The 17,499-nt window shown below is 44.3% G+C and overlaps 1 protein-coding gene across 1 annotated transcript; it reads right to left on the reverse strand.

The window, feature by feature from the left end:
- Nucleotides 1-727: 727 nt before the first annotated feature.
- LOC118525892 (olfactory receptor 2H1-like) lies at nt 728-1,659 on the reverse strand. Its single transcript, XM_036076814.2, is given in 3 exon segments — nt 728-1,139; nt 1,141-1,395; nt 1,397-1,659. Coding segments are annotated over 3 exon segments (930 nt in total).
- Nucleotides 1,660-17,499: the final 15,840 nt, after the last annotated feature.

Genomic DNA, 17,499 nt, shown 5'->3' on the forward strand with positions numbered 1-17,499 from the left:
GGATGCCGGGGGAAGGAATGGAGGAGACAAGGTGGCCCGTGGATGCTGGTGGAAGGAATGGAGGGACTAAGGTGACCTGTGGACACATTTGGGAAGCAATGCCGGTGCTGAGGTGACCTGTGGTGTGTGCGTGTGTGAGAAATGCAGACACTCAAGTGACTCTCCCCTCTCTCTCCCGAGGTTCCTCTGTTCCTAAGCCTAAGGTGCGGGGACACTTGAGTACCATAAGAGAGGTTGCATGGCTTGGATCTTAGGTCTAAAGTGTGTGTTCTTGGTCTGGTTTCAGAGCTTGTCTGGCCTCAGCTCCCCTCTCCTGCTGTCATTTGGGAGGATGAAATGGATGGACAATGCAAAACACACAGACGGAAGTGGGAAAAACTGGAGGGAGAAGCAAAATGATGTGGCAGGGATCAGAAATGGGGGTGAAACTGTTATGACACATAGTTTAGGCACATCATGGTGGAGGCAAAGACCATTAAAGACAAAATAGAGCAAAGAAGAAATACTCAATCTGAAATCTATCCTGTTTCACATATTGGTACGCTCCCCTCCTCAGCCCACCTCCAGTCTCTGCCTTACAGGCACACACAAACAGCACATGCACGCACGCACATGGCTATCATCCACCGGCATGGCACAGTGGGGGAGGGCACAGGCGTGGGGAACACAGGCTTCCCATCAAAAGCACGAGGACCTCCTCTGGACTGGAAAGCACAAGGAGCAGTTCTCAGCTCCCCCTTGTGTCCCTGTCCTTCCCCAGCAACCTCCTGAAGGCCCTCTTTACCTCTTTGTTCCTCAGGGTGTAAATGAGAGAGTTAAGTGCTGGAGTGCCCACAGCATAGAATAGACCAAAGAACTTGCCCCTTTTGCGAGCATAGGAATTTTGGGACTGGAGGTAGACAGCAATCACTGAGCTGTACAAGAGGGTGACCATGGCAAGATGGGAGGAGCAGGTCCCAAATGTCTTTCTCCACCCTTTTGTAGAGTTAATCCTCAGCACTGCCCGGGCAATGGCACAGTAAGACACAAGGATGAGGCTGAGGGGCACAACCAAGATGAGGATGCTGGCAACAGCCATCTGGATCTCATTGTAGGTGGTGTTCCCACAGGACAGTCTGATTAGAGCTGGGACTTCACACAAAATCATCCACCTGCTGGTGGGGACAGAAGGGCAGGCGGAGAGTTGGTGGTGTCCCGACTACTGACTCCTGCAGACTGATGACCCAGGCCCTGGATGCCAGCTGCCAGCACAGGCGGGGGTGGATGATGGTGGTATAGTGGAGAGACTGGCAGATGGCCACATAGTGGTCGAAGGCCATCACTGTCAGGAGGATGCACTCAGTGGTCCCCAGGAACAGAAAGATGAAGAGCTGAACAGAGCAGCCAAGGAAGCTGGGTCTTTGGGCCCCAGAGGTTGACCAGCATCTGGGGGATAGAACTTGTGGTGAAGCAGAGGTCCAAGAAGAACAGGTTAGAGAGGAAAAAGTACATCGGGGAGTGGAGCCTGGGGTCCTGCACGGACAGCAGAATGATGAGGGTGTTGCCCACCAGAGTCAGAAGGTAGGAAGTGAGGACAACCACAAAGAGGATTCTTTCTAGTCCTGGGTGTTCAGAGAAGCCCAGAAGGAGGAAGCCCCCAGGGGAGCTCTGGTTGGCCATGGCTTGTTCCTGCCCTGGTCTGGAGGGATGAGGGCAGTGTGTTCCGAGCTGTCGTCCGAAACCTCACCTGGTACTGGTCAGGTCACAGCAGGCGCACCTTTTTCTTCCCCTCTTCCCGCCAGTGTCCTTTCCCAGGCACACCTCCCTCAGCAGTTCCTTCCCTTCCTGTCCCTCCCGGTCAGTGTGGTCTAGAAGGCTGGGGGCAGCAGGACATGCTGGCAGATGGATGGAGCTGTATGCTGGGGCCTTGGGCTGATGGCTGAGCATAAAGGAAGCTGGTGGAAAGCATGCAGGCGTGAGCTGATTAAATACTTCAGCACCACGTGTATGGAATGCCTCTGTGTCCTGAGTGCTGTTCTAAGTGTTGCATTGTCCCTATGCGTTTGTTGGAAGAACCAGCAAAGTCATGAATTTTTCAAGTGGATTTTCAGATTATAAGCTATCTACTTAGAGTTGATCATTTATCTATTTGTCAGACGAATGTTGTAGAGCTATTTATACTACATATATTCTGTGCATCTTTTTTTTGCAAGGGAGCTTATTAGAGACAGGATGTTGTATCTATGAGAGAGGTTTTCCCTTTGTGTCTAACAACCCCATTCACAGAGCAGTTTGGTTGCCCAAGTTGCTGAGCCAACTGTCTGGCTGGGGGGATTGGTCCACATGCCCAGTCACTGCCTTGACAAGCTTACAGGTAGGAGGCAAGCATGGCCCCAAGCACATTAAAATCATTGAGTTCACAGAAACATTATCAAAGACCCCGAGCTTTCAGGGTCAGGAATACTAGCACACTGAGTGAGGGAATAAGGTCTCTAATAAGGTGAAGGATGAATTTGGGTGGATGTATCAGGGAAAGCATCCTAGAGGAGGTGACTGTATGTTTTCTATAAAAAAGAGGAGCATTGGGCATAGAAGGCCAAGTCAGAGATAGGGCAGCTCCCTGGTCTTAGCCGACCGCCAGCATCAGGGAGGGCTTGGGGTGGGGCCGGCTGGCCCAAGTGCCCGGGTAGCCTGCAGGGTAGCGTGAGCATCTCCTAATACAGGTTCCCATCCTGTTGCATCTCTTTTTCCTAGAGATTTCTGCTTCTCTATCTTCCCTGGTTTGTTCTTTTTCACCAATGCTTCTCTCCCTTATAGGACATATTTTAAATTTTTGTAATATTTTTATACATTTAAAAAAGTGTGAGTAAAGCACATCTCTACAGTTTAATGAGTAAGAAAGTCAACCCCTGGCATGACCACGAAGAACTGAGCACATGTTTCAAGTATCTTAGATGCTCCCACGTGCCCACACCCCAGATGGAACCACCATACTGCATTTCTAATTATTCCTTTGTTTTCTTTCTGGAGATAGAGTTTACATAGACCCTTTTTAAAGTGTATAATTTAGTGGTTTTTAGTATATTCACTATTGTGCAACCAGTACTATCAGCCTCCAGAACATCTCATCAGCCCCAAACAAAACCTCATGCCAAGGAGCAGTCTCCCCTCCTTTGCTTTCTTTGTGATAGTCAACTACTGTAACCTAAACAGTAGCCAGCTGTTTTTGTTATTCCTCAAATCTCTTCCTAATCACTTTGTTTGCATTTCTGAATTTCTCATTCTCCTGGTGCTCCCCTCCCTCCTTCCTGAGTTCCTGTAGATGGCCTCTCCTTAGTGACACCTCGCCTTTTCTCCCTTGTCTCTGTCTTTTCCACACTCTCTCATTTACCATTTTGTTCCTGGCTCTTCCCCCCTGACACAGTCATTCAGTGGTTTCTGCATTTATTCGTTTCTTGGGCTCCAGGAGTGCCAGCCAGCAGTGTGATGGGAGCCAGGACATGGGTGGGGGGCCCACTCAAAGGAGTTTGTGATGATCTAGAGCTACTTGCTACGGCTGTTAGTAGCTAGCATGTGTGGAGTGCTTCCTACATGCCTCACAGCTACCCAATCACCTGGATCTCACAGCAACCTTGCAAACAAGATGCTCTTATTCCAACTGTATCAAGAAGTAAACAGTTTCGGAGGTTAAGAAACATGGCTAAGGTCACCCATCCAGTAGGTGCCAGGGCCAGGAGTGTAGACCCTGGTTAACTTCCACCCTGGAGCTCCACTGTTGGGGGCCAGGTAGGAGCTGACATCTTGGAGAAGAACAAACTTTCTACTTACCCTCAGTCAGATTAAAATCCCCTCTGTCAACGTGGTAGACCACATTAACAAAAGAAGAGACAAGAACCATATGATCCTCTCAATTGATGCAGAAAAAGCATTTGATAAAAATACAGCATCCTTTCCTAATTAAAACTCTTCAAAATATTGGGATAGAGGGAACATACCTCAGTATCATAAAAGCTATCTGTGAAAAGCCCACAGCAAATGTCATTCTCAATGTGTAAAAACTGAGAGCTTTTCTCCTAAGGTCAGGAACACAGCAGGGATGTCCACTATCACCACTGTTGTTCAACATAGTACTAGAAGTCCTAGCCTCAGAAATCGGACAACAAAAAGAAATAAAAGGCATCCAAATAGGCAAAGAAGAAGTCAAACTCTCTCTCTGCACAGACGACATGATCCTTTATGTGGAAAACCCCAAAGACGCCACCCCCAAATTACTAGAACTCATACTGCAATTCAGCAACATGGCAGGATACAAAATCAATGCCCAGAAATCAGTTGCATTTCTATACACTAACAATGTAACTGAAGAAATAGAAATTAAGGAATTGATTCCCCATTTACAATAGCTCCAAACCCCATAGGATACTTAGGAATAAACCTACCAAAGAGGCAAAGGATCTATACTCTAGAAACTTCAGAGCACTTATGAAATAAATTGAGGAAGACACAAGGAAATGGAAAAATGTTCCATGCTCATCGACTGGAAGAAAAAATATTGTGAAAATGTCTATGTATGCTGTCCAGAGCAATCTACACTTTCAATGCAGTCCATACCAAAATACCATCAACATGTTTCACAGAGCTGGAACAAACAATCCTAAAACTTGTATGGAACCAGAAAATACCCCAAATAGCCAAAGGAAGGTTGAAAAAGAAAACCAAAACTGGGGCATCACAATGCCTGACTTCAAGCTCTGTTACAAAGCTGTAGTCATCAAGACAGTATGGTACTGGCACAAAAACAGACACTTAGATCAATGGAACAGAATAGAAACCCCAGAAATGACGCTCAACTCTATGGTCAACTAATCTTCAACAAAGCAGGAAAGAATGTCCAATGGAAAAAAGACAGTCTCTTTATTTTTTTTTTAAAAGATTTTATTTATTTATTTGACAGAGAGAGACACACAGAGAGAGAGGTAACACAAGCGGGGGAGTGGGAGAGGGAGAAGCAGGCTTCCCACTGAGCAGGGAGCCGATGTGGGGCTCGATCCCAGGACCCTGGGACCATGACCTGAGCCGAAGGCAGACGCTTAATGACTGAGCCACCCAGGGGCCCCAAGACAGTCTCTAATAAATGGTGCTGGGAAAATGGGACAGCCACCTGCAGAAGAATGAAGCCAGACCATTTACTTACACCATACACAAAGATAGACTCAAAATGGATGAAAGACCTAAATGTGAGGCAGGAATCCATCAAAATCCAAGAGGAGAACATAGGCAGTAACCTCTTTGACATCGGCCACAGTAACTTCTTTCAAGACATGTCTCCAAGCAAGGGAAACAAAAGCAAAAATGAACTTTGGGACTTCATCAAGATCAAAAGCTTCTGCACAGCAAAGGAAACAGTCAACAAAACTAAGAGGCAACCCACAGAATGGGAGAAGATATTTGCAAATGGCATTTCAGACAAAGGGCTGATATCCAAGATCTATGAAGAACTTCTCAAACTCAACACCCAAAAAACAAAGAATCCACTCAAGAAATGGGCAGAAGACATGAACAGACACTTCTCCAAAGAAGACATACAAATGGCCAACAGACACATGAAAAAATGTTCAACATCACTAGCCATCAGGGAAATACAAATCAAAACCACAATGAGATACCAGTTAGATACACCAGAGATACACCTGTTAGAATGGCAAAAATTAACAAGGCAGGAAACCACGCATGTTGGTGAGGATGCAGAGACAGGGGAACCCTCCTACACCCTGGTGGGAGTGCAAGCTGGTGTAGCCACTCTGGAAAACAGTATGGAGGTTCCTCAGAACATTGAAAATAGAGCTACCCTACGACCCAGCAGTTGCACTACTGGGTATTTACCCCAAAGATACAAATTTAGTGATCCAAAGGGGCATCTGCACCCCAATGTTCATAGCAGCAGTGTCCACAATAGCCAAACTATGGAAAGAGCCCAGACGTCCATCAACAGATGAATGGATAAAGAATATGTAGTATATATGTACAATGGAATATTACTCAGCCATCGAAAAAAAATGAAATCGTGCCATTTACAACAACATGGATGGAACTAGAGGGTATGATGCTAAGCAAAATAAGTCAATCAGAGAGAGACATTATCATATGATCTCAGTGATATGTGGAATTTAAGAAACAAACAGATGATCTTAGGGGAAAAGAGGAAAAAATAAAACAAGACAAAACCAGAGAGGGAGACAAACCATAAGACTCTTAATCATAGGAAACAAACTGAGGGCTGCTGGAGGGGAGGGAGGTGGAGGGATGGAGTAATTGGGTGATAGATATTAAGGACTGCATGTGATGTAATGAGCACTGGGTATTATGAACCAGTATGATGAATCACAGACCTGTACCTCTGAAACCAATAATACATTATATGTTAATTAATTGGATTTAAATTAAAAAAAAGAAGTTTGACTACCATGTGGTCAAATTTCTTCTGTAAGTTGGCGGTTTCACTCAGGATTAGGCTGTGCTACCATTAACAAACGTGAAAATACATGGCTTTACAGGGCCAGCAGTATATTTCACTCCACGTCAAAACCCATAGGTAGACGATTCAGAGTCAGTATGGTAGTTCTCCCCCAAAAAAACACTCAGGGCCATGCTCCTTGAACTCTGCTATTCTTAGGATACAGCTTATATGGTTACGGTCCAAATGGTCATCAGCAGTCGTGCTCTGCTCTCATCTATGCATTGAGTGGATCCATCATGAACCAAGGTCAGTTTCTTTTCATTCCATCATTGTGTCATAAGGCACACCTTCCTCCAAGGCAGATTAAAGGTAGTTACAAACTCTAGGACAATCCTCCCATCAAGGGAGTCCATTTCCATTCCTCTCGAGTCTAGGTTTGGCTATGACTGTGTTATGAGAACTGGCTGTCCCACCCTGGTCTCTTACAGCCCTGAGTCACCATGTAAGAAGTTTGACTACCATGTCTGAGGGACCATGTGGAGAGGTCCTAAGAGAACAGGTGGATGGAAAGCAATCCAGAAGAACCGAGACTTATGATTGAACAAACCAAGGTACTAAGCATAGGAATAAAGCTTTCTTTGATGCTCTAGAGCAGTCCATTTACCGGTTGCACCCCTCCAAGTGATCCCATCTGATGCTACATGGAACAAAAGAAACACCAGCCAAACTTTCCCTGTGTCTGGCTCACAACATTATGAGCTACCATTAAATAGTTGTTGGCTTAAGTCACCAATTTTGGGGACAATTGGTTATGCAACAGTAGATAACTTGGAACACCCCCAGTGCAGCCACCGGTGTGAGTAAAGGGAGAGGTAGAAGCAAGAATGTGGATGGCGTGGAGAGCTGAACCACTTGCTCATAGGCCTTGTGCAGCACTCGGTTCTGCTCATTCTTGATCTGGGACATAGTATTTCTATCTTACGGTAATTAAAGCTGTAACTCCTGACCTTATCCCTTGACTGGTTTGATAGAACCCAGCTCATGATGGGCAGTTCCCGATAACCCCATGGACATTTGATGTCCCATGTCAGGAGCCCTGTCTCTACTAAAGCCCAGTAGCGAGGCAGGAGCTATCCCCTAATAGGATACGCTTCTTTGCAGTAGATAGCATGGCTTGATCAGGAACCCAGGGGTTTGTGTTGTGACTCTCCTTTGGGGGCTTACCAGCAGGAACACCACTCTGAATCTTTTCCCACCACGGTGACCTCTACAGCCGGAGGGTCTGTTGGATGTGGTGGAGCTACTACGGAGCCCTGTTCTGTTCTGGGCTCCAGCCAATCACTGGAAATGGTCTCATAAATGTAAACATGTTGCCTCTAGAATAAAAGGATGACCAGGCATTAGTGGTGTTACCATTAACTGTGTTAAATATGACAAGGAATAATCTGTCCTTTACTTTACAGGGATGACCTGGCATGCTCCAGACCACTGGCCCTCTAGAAACTTCAGGGATGTGGAGGGCCTTGAATCTTCACAGGGTTTCTCTCCCACTCTTGGGAGTACATTTGTTGTACCAATACCACCAACATATTCACCAATTCTGGCTCATCCTGCTCGAATAATTATATGTCATCAATATGATGGAACCGAGTGAGGTTTTGTGGAATGTCCAGAAGGGCCATGTCCAGGGGCTGCTGGAGCTGCCTCATATTGTCTCATGAAAGGAGCACCTGGGTGGCTCAGTGGGTTAAGCATCTGACTTTAGCTCAGGTCATGATCCCAGGGTCCTGGGATGGGTCCCCTCGTTGGGCTCCCTGCTCAGTGGTGAGTCTGCTTCTCCCTCTCCCTCTGCCACTCTGTCCCCACCTCCCCACCTCCCCATGCTCTCTCTCTCTCTCAAATAAATAAATAAAATCTTTGAAAAAAAAATATCATGAGAGCTGTTAGATTTTCAGGCATTTTGCAAACCAGTTGTTAAATACAGCTATTAAAAATAAGTCATTATAAATTTATAAGTTATATTAAAAGCAGAGATAATATTTAAAACTGATAATTTCCTAGCTATTTTACTATATTCTGTGATTTTTTTTACTTTTATTTGCATTTATTTTATGCAGAATTTACTCCCAGGCCATAAATTTTTGTTTCTTCAGTTTCTTCTGGGATATCTTTTTCTTCTGTGCAACCTCCCCTTCTGGTTTAGGAACAATCTGCTCTTTTTCAGTAAGGATCATCTCAATGTGGCAGGGAGAGCTCACGTGTGGGTGAATCCAACCATGAACCCGGTAAGTTCTGTGTCGCATCTTGGGGGTTTTGTTCACCTGGATGTGCTCAATGACCAGAGCATCTACATCTAAACCCTTAAGCTGAGCATTACTCTCTGCATTTTTAAGCATGTGCAGTAAAATTCAGCACTCTTTTTTGGGCCACCAGCCCTGTGTCCAGCCCCACTGTTTGGCCAGGGCACACCTCCCAACTCCACCATTGTAGCCAGGGAGTGGTGCACGCTGCTTTTGCAATGTGACATCCTTCAGATACTTGGTGGCTTTCCAGATATGCATATTCTTGATGGCCAGGGCAGTTTCAGGTGTGTTCCTAAAGTGAACACAAAGATTCGAACCTCTTGATTGGCATGATTTTGTAGGGTTTCCTGGGTCAAGTGAATAGTGAAATATTTTCAGAGATCACCTCAGGCTGCTTACGGGAAGAGCTATATTTTATGCTAAACTGTGCTTATTGACATCTATTGTGTCTGTATGATTAAAAAAAATACTATGATATACTGCACGGAAGTGTGTTACCATGTACAGCTCTCCAAATCTGCATTTTCAGTAAAGTCACACTGGCAGCTTAAAATTGGGTGTGGTAGAAATATTCCCTCTACAGAAATCAGCAAATAGGACAGACCACACTTTTCTGCCTGTAGTACCAGCACACGCTGTCCACGTCCCTTTGGACCATGTTATGATGCCAGAGTTATGATACAGTAACATAAACGTACAGTCGTACACACATTGTGTAGATACCAGCACACGCTGTCCACGTCCCTTTGGACCATGTTATGATGCCAGAGTTATGATACAGTAACATAAACGTACAGTCGTACACACACCGTGTAGATACCAGCACACGCTGTCCACGTCCCTTTGGACCATGTTATGATGCCAGAGTTATGATACAGTAACATAAACGTACAGTCGTACACACACCGTGTAGATACCAGCACACGCTGTCCACGTCCCTTTGGACCATGTTATGATGCCAGAGTTATGATATAGTGACACAAACGTACAGTCGTACACACACCGTGTAGATACCAGCACACGCTGTCCACGTCCCTTTGGACCATGTTATGATGCCAGAGTTATGATATAGTGACATAAATGTACAGTTGTACACACACCGTGTAGATGCAAACTGCTTCTCGTCCTCCATCCTGATAGTATTTGAAAACACATTCACCAGTACCCAAGAGCCATGTAACCGAGCCCCAAACCATGTTAATCAGGCATGAAAGCTGCAGTTCGGACAACTACCTGGTTGTGTTTCTGGTGGCTCATTGTCTTCTTCCATGATCTGGTCTGGTGTTTGTAGTGACCAGAGTGGTCAGTGAAGTGGACAGGATAGGAACAACCACCTCCTGCATCAATCTCCACCATTTCCTTTGGATTGTGATATTGCTCTGGACTTAGTGTCTTTGTGGAGAGGGAGTACAGATTCGGGACTCCCACTCAGCATCCTCCTACCATATCACTTACTCCACTGGCCCAAGAACCAATGTGGGGATTCTGCCAAACACCAGGTGTATGCATTCCAATTACACATTCAGGAACTATAAAAATGACTACTAGGTAGGCCCATGGACCTCACAGAGCCACTATAATTTGGACCAGGGCCAGGGTGCCATTGATTAGCTGACCCCATGAGCCCCTACTGCAATGGAGGACAGGCATGTTAATGACTCAGCTATGTTGTATGAGCCTTAGACTGTTCCAGCCCTAAGGTTTTGTAATTCTGTGCTGTTGCAGTCAGGTCCAACTCAGACAGAAGTCGATGGAACAGAAGGAAGTTGAGTACTTTAAAGAGTGGGATCCTACATGATTGGATCAGAGGCTTGGGGGAATATCTAGAAGCCTGGGAGAGTGTCTGGAGTGGTAGGGAGGAGACCACCTTGTTATTCCTGACAGAAAGAAGCAGTGGGGGACCTCTTTACCTACCACAGGGATAGTAAATGCTGGCATGGTTCCTCTAGATAGTCCCCTGCCTCTCTACAACAATCAGGGACTAATTGTCTGTGGACTGTGGGACCCTAAGGTCTTAATAAAATTAGTGAGCTTTGTCTCCATAGGATGGGAGTCATGCAATCCCTCCCTCCAGCATCAGATCAACCCTTCTAATCCCTGTGCCCCTGAAACAACCTACCTTCTCCCCAGCCCGAGGGCAAATGCTGTTCACAAGCAGGGGCCTCTGACCTCTGGGGCCTCCCCTTCCCTGCAGGGATGTGGTGCGCTGAGGTTGGCATGCAGCCCCTGCAACCAGCCCACTTAGGTTCAAATATCAGCTCTCGTGCTCACTGACTGTACTGTCTGAGACAAGGGACTTAATCTTTCTCTGCTTCAGATTCTCTCCATCAAAGGGAGAGGGTGCACGGAGTTGTTGTGTGGGTGATCAGAGGCATGCTGGTAAGTGTTTGGCAACCAGTTTGGTTGGGGGAAATACAGCCCCCGATTGAAGGGCTAGCCAAGTTCTGTGGCGTAAATATTCCTACAATGGCTGGTCCAAGCTACCAATAGTTTAATTCTCACTCACAAAAGTCCCCAAAATTTAACAGTCAGGAGCTAGTGTGACCCAACTCCAGCACATCCCAGGCCCATGTGCCTAGAGAGGTGTTGGTTCTGCAACAGACAAATACGAAGACTTCTAAGGGATGGAGACTTCTAAGGGATTCACCTCAATCAAGCATGTTAATTAATGACAGCAACAGCATTATCTGGAGGCAAAAGTTCTAGGACTCAGTAGTTGGAAGTAAGGACCACAAATCAGCCAAACGTCGTCATCAGGACCCTACTTCCCTTCTACTATGGGTGTGGAGACTCTTCAGGCATACTGTACGAGGTGTAGGAGTCTCAGGATCTACACTGAGAATCCACTGGTTGAGGCCATGGCCCTGGCTGGTGAGAGAGCTCATGTCCCCAGTCTCAGAAGTAGCTGGTGGCCTCATCTCTCTGGGCTAAGGGATGGCCAGCGCCTCTATAAACATCCAGAAAGAGTGTGAAAAGGCTAGACAGGAAAGGATCATCTGACTTTTGTGCCCTGCTAAGGCCTCAGTCTTCCCTTTTGCAATAACCGATAATACCTACTTCACAGGATTTGTTTGTGAATGTAATGAAATAATGTACTTTGAACTTTAAAGTGTTATTATTTTTATTCCACTTGTAGAAGAAGAGCGAAGAAGCTAGAGTGGGGGTGGAATTGAGTGCCCAGTGCTCTTGGATGTTACCTCTGGAGTTTCTGCTGAGTCTTCAAGGTGCCCTTCTCCTTTCAGGTAACCTGGATGGGGAGGATCATGCTGCAGAGCGAACAGTGGAGGATGTTTTCCTCCGAAAGTTCATGCTGGGCACCTTCCCAGGGTGTCTGGCCAACCAACTCATCCTAAAGTGCCGGGCTAACCAGTTGGAGATCTGTGCCCTGGTCCTGAGGCAGCTGCCTGCACACAAGTTCTACTTCCTGGTGGGCTACAGTGAGACTCTGCTGTCCCACTTTTACAAATGTCCTGTCCGTCTGCACCTTCAGACTGTGCCCTCCAAGGTCGTGTATACGTACATCTAAGACAGTCCCCTTTTCTGCATCAGGCTCTAGCCTGCGAAGGACAGAACCATATGGGAAAGAAGTGAAGTAGAAATGGGGAAATACATCACCTCACTGTCTTGAGGATTCCTTTTCAAAGCTGCTGTTGAATAAATAGACCTTCCGTGTTGTCTTGCCTCTTGGTGTGTCTTTCCTCCTTAGAGAAGAGAACTAGAGTAGGGTTTCTTCGAGGATGCTCCAAGGCTCCCCAAAAGGCTGCCAGTTGTTTGAGGTTTGGGTAATAGCTACAGTGCAATGAGTCTCTTGTCACTTTACCAGGAACTTTACCTGGAGTTCTTTGTTTTTTCTCAAAGTGGAAGAATCCATTTTTGGTCATTATAAAATAATCAACATTAATTTTTAAAAATTTTAAATAGTTTGGACATATGTCAAGTCAACCATGAACGTTTCTTGTAATTTTTCCACAGAGAGAACTACTGTGAACAGTTTCTTTTATTTCCAGATGTACTTTTTCCCTCCAGAAATATCTTAATGGATACTCGTTACTTATTAAATAAGCTTTCAATTGAGCACCTACTGTAGGCCACAGGTTCTTCTGAGTGCTTGGAATCCATCAATGGACAAAACATTCTGTTCCAAGATCCCTGGCTTCATGACACTTGTATCCCCGTGGAGGTCGGCAGGGAGGGTTAGGCAGCACTGAGGACTCCCAGCAGGTGAGCTCAGTGCAGGAGAGCGTTTCAGGAGGTAGCATCTGCAAGAGCTGCACGTGGTGCTGGGCGGTGGGGAAGGGATTGCTGACCAACTTCACTGTGACACTGACCTTGACCCTCACCTTGACCATGACCCTGTTACACTTAACCCTGAACCTCAACCTCACACACCCTAATTCCAACTCTGAACTTGACTTATTACCCTGACTCTGATTCTACCCTAAGCTTTACCCTCATTCTAACAGTAATCTCTCCCTAATCCTACCCACAACCTGACCTTCACTCAACCTCACTCTTACCTGAGGGTCTCACCCGGACCCTCCCCTGATCATGTCTGACTCTGACACTGATGTTGACTACATCCCTCACATAACCCTGATTTTCAGTCAGAACTTCACTCTGAAAATATCCAAATGCTATCTGACCCTTACCACGACCCTGACTGTGACCTTAACTTAACTCTAACCCTGAGGCTTGCTTTGACTCTGACCATAATCCTCACCCAGACTCTCATCATGACCTTGACCATAAAACTGACAGTCATCTAAATTTGACCCTAGCCCTGATCTTCCCTTATTGATAAACCAGACTCTGACTTTGACCCCAAAATGCAACCGTCACCCAGACTCTGTCCCTCACACAGATCTGAGCCTACTCTTAACCCTGGTCTTGACCCTGATTCTAACACTCAACAACCCTGGATTGATGTGACTGATTGTCATTCAGGCCCTGAGACACCCTCACACCTTGCTGACAAAACTCAACCTTAACCTGACCCTTCTGACCTTCACTCTGTCACCGACCCTTATCCTGGACTTCATGTGAATTTAACCCTCACCCTCTTCTTGATTCTCACCCTAACACTGACCTTGACCCTTCCACTAACAGTGATCTGACTGAACCTCAGCTGGACTTGATCATGTTCCTGACCCTCATGATCCTGATCCACCCACATACTGATCATGAAACTTCACTTAACCCTGACCTCGACCCTGAACCTTATTCAAAATCTTAACTGACACAGGCCCTTATCCTATCCTCGACTGTGACCCTGATGCACAACCTTGCTTTGATATTCACCCGATAGACTTACCCAGATCTTGACCCTGATCCATTATTTTAATTGAAATATATTTGACATATAACATTGTATAAATTTAAGGTGTACATGTTGATACATTTATGTATCTTAATACATTATATATCATAGAATGATTGCAACAATTAGCACCTCTATCATATTACACAATTATCCTGTCTTTTTAGTCATTAGAATAATTAAGTTCTAGGTTCCTAGCAAGTTTGTTGATTATAATACAATATTGTTGTCTGTGTTCACTATTCATCATAAATTTGTACCCTTAGGCAACATCTGCCCTGTCCTCTCCACTCCCCAACCCCTGGTAACCACCATTTTGCTCTGTTTTTGTGAGTTTGGCTTTTTTAGATTACACTTATAAGTGATGTCCTATAGTATTTGTCTTTCTCTGTCTGACTTATTTTACTTAGCATAATTTCCACAAGGTCCACCATGTTGTTGTAAATGGCAGGATGTCCTCTTTTCTCATGGCTGTATAATATTCCATTGTATTTATATACCACATCTTCTTTATCCATTCACTTATGGGCTATTGTGAACAATGCTGCAGTAAACATAGGAGTGCATATCTCTCTTAAAAACCCTGTTTTTATTTCCTTTGTGTGTATACCTAGAAGTGGAATCACATTGCATCATTGTTGGGTCTATTTTTAATTTTTGAGAAGGCTTCATATAGTTTTCCATTGTGGTTGAATCAATGTACATGCATACCAGCATGAAAGAGTTCCCTTTTCTCCAGACTGTAGCCAGCAATTTTTATCTCTTGTCTTCTTGATAATAGGCCTTTTGACAGGTGTGAGGTGATATCTCATTGTGGTTTTGATTTGCATTTCCCTGATGATGAGTGATGTGGAGCATCTTTTCATGTGTCTGTTGGCCATTGGGATGTGTTCTTTGGAGAAAGGTCTCGTTCCAACCATTTTTCAGTCAGATTGTTTTTGATTTTGAGTTGTATGAGTTCTTTATATATTTTCAGTAATAACTCCTTATCCAGGGTGCCTGGGTGGCTCAGTCGTTGAGCGTCTGCCTTTGGCTCAGGTCACGATCCCAGGGTCCTGGGATTGAGCCCTGCATCAGGCTCCCTGCTCCGCGGGAAGCCTGCTTCTCCCTCGCACTCCCCCTTCTCGTGTTCCCTCTCTTGCTGTGTCTCTCTCTGTCAAAATAACATATAAAATCTTAAAAAAAAAAAAAAACCTCCTTATCCAATGTATGTCTTGCAAAAATTTTCTTCCATTCTGTAGAGTGCTTTTTCATCTTGTTAATGGTTCCTTTTGCTGTGCAGAAGGTTTTAAGTTTCCTGGAGCCCCATTTGTTCATTTTCACTTTTGTCTTTGGTGCTGCTGGTGTCATATTCAAGGAATCATTGCCAAAAGCAACGTTAAGGAGCTTCTTCCCTACATTTACTTCTAGGAGTTTTATAGTACCAGGTCCTTCTGTTTCAGTCTTTAATCTATTTGAGTGAATTTTTGTGACTGGTGTAAGATAGGGGTCTAATTTCATTGCATGTTCTCATCCAGTTTTCCCCACCTCACTTGTTGACAAGGCTGTCCTTTCCCCATTGTGTGTTCTTGGCTTCTTTGTTGAATAATTTTTTGACTGTATACGCAGGGGTTCACTTCTGTGCCTTCTATTCTGTTCCATTGGTCTATGTGTCTATTTTTGTCTGTCTATGCAGTAATGTACTGTTTTTATTCCTGAAGCTTTGTAGTATAGTTTGAAGTCAGGAAGTGTGATATCTCTGGTTTTGTTTTTTTTTCCTCAAGAAGGACATTTTAACAATATAAATTTTTCTGATCCATGAACAGAGTATGTCTTTCCATTTGTTTGTCTTTCCATTTCTTTGATTTCTTTTAGCAAAGTCTTACAGTTCACTGTACAGGACTTCCGCATCCTTGGTTAAATTTATTCCTAATATTTTATTGTTTTTGATGCTATTGTTAATGGGGTAGTTTTCTTTATTTCTTTTTCAGATGTTTCATTCTTAGTGTATAGGAACATAAACAATTTCTGTAAGTTGATTCTGTATCCTGCAACTTGACTGACCTCTAACAGCCTTTTAGATTTTCTATATACCGAATCATATTATCTGTAAACAGTGACAGATTCACTTCTTCCTTCCTGATTTGGATGCCTGTTATTTCTTTGTCCTAATTGCTTTAGCAAGGACTTCTAATACCAAACTGAATAAGAGTGGTGTGTGTGGGCATCCATGTCTTGTTCCTGCTTCTTGAGGAAGGGCTTTCAATTTTCACCAGCAAGTATGTTAGCCATGGGCTCATAACGTATGGCCTCTAGTATATTGAGGTATGTTCCTTTTATACCTGATATGCTGAGGGTTTTTACGAAATAATGTATTTTGTCAAGTGGTTTTTCTGCATGTATTCAGATGATCATGTGATTTTTTCCCTTTCATTTTATTAATGTGATGGATCACATTTATTGATTTGTGTATGTTTAATGATCCTTGCATTCCAGGGATAAATCCTACTTGCTCATGATGTATAATCCTTTTTATATGTTCTTGAATTCAGTTTGGTAATATGTTGTTGAGAGTTTTTGCATCTGGATTCATCAGAGATATTGGTCTGTAGGTTTCTTTGCTTGTGGAGTCCTTCTCTGGCTTTGGTATCAGGGCAATGCCAGCCTCACAAGGTGATTTTGGAAGTATTCCCTCCTCCTCAATGTTTTGGAAGAGTTTGAGAAGAATTGGTGTTAATTCTTCTTTGACTGTCTGGTAGAATCTCCAGTGAAGCTGTCTGGTCCTGAGGGAGGTTTCTGTGTTGGAAGGTTTTTGATTCCTGATTCAATTTCTTTAGTCTCTATTGGTTTGTTCAGATTTTTTATTTCTTCCTGATTCAGTTTGGTAGGTTGCTTGTTTCTAGGAATGGATCTGTTTCTTCTAAGTTATCTGAGTTTTTGGCTTGTAATTGTTTAGTCTCACAATCCAGTTTTTCTGCAGTCTCAGTTGTAATGTCTTTTTCTTTTCTTTTTAAAAAGTATTTTATTTACTTATTTGAGAGAGAGAGAGAGAGCACAAGCAGGGGGAGGAACAGAAGGAGAGGGAGAGAGACAAGCAGACTCTGTGCTGAGCAGGGAGCCTGATGTGGGGCTTGATCCCATGACCCTGAGATCAGGACCTGAGCTGAAGGCAGGCAGTTAACTGACTGAGCCACCCAGGCACCCTTAACGTCTCCTTTTTCACTCTTAATTTTATTTGAGTCTTTGTTTTTTTTCTTAGTCTAGCTAAAGTTTTGTTGATTTTGTTTATCTTACTCATAGCACCAGTTCTCAGTTTCATCAATCCTTTCTGTTTTTTTTTATCATTCCTATTTCATTTATTTCTGCTCTGGGCTTTAGTGTTTCCTTCCTTCTGCTAACTTTGGGCTTAATTTGTTGTTGTTGTTGTTGTTGTTGTTTTTCTACTTCCTTGAGGTGTAAAGATA

This window comes from Halichoerus grypus, chromosome 9 (assembly GCF_964656455.1).
Source record: "Halichoerus grypus chromosome 9, mHalGry1.hap1.1, whole genome shotgun sequence".
Classification (NCBI taxonomy): Eukaryota; Metazoa; Chordata; class Mammalia; order Carnivora; family Phocidae; genus Halichoerus; species Halichoerus grypus.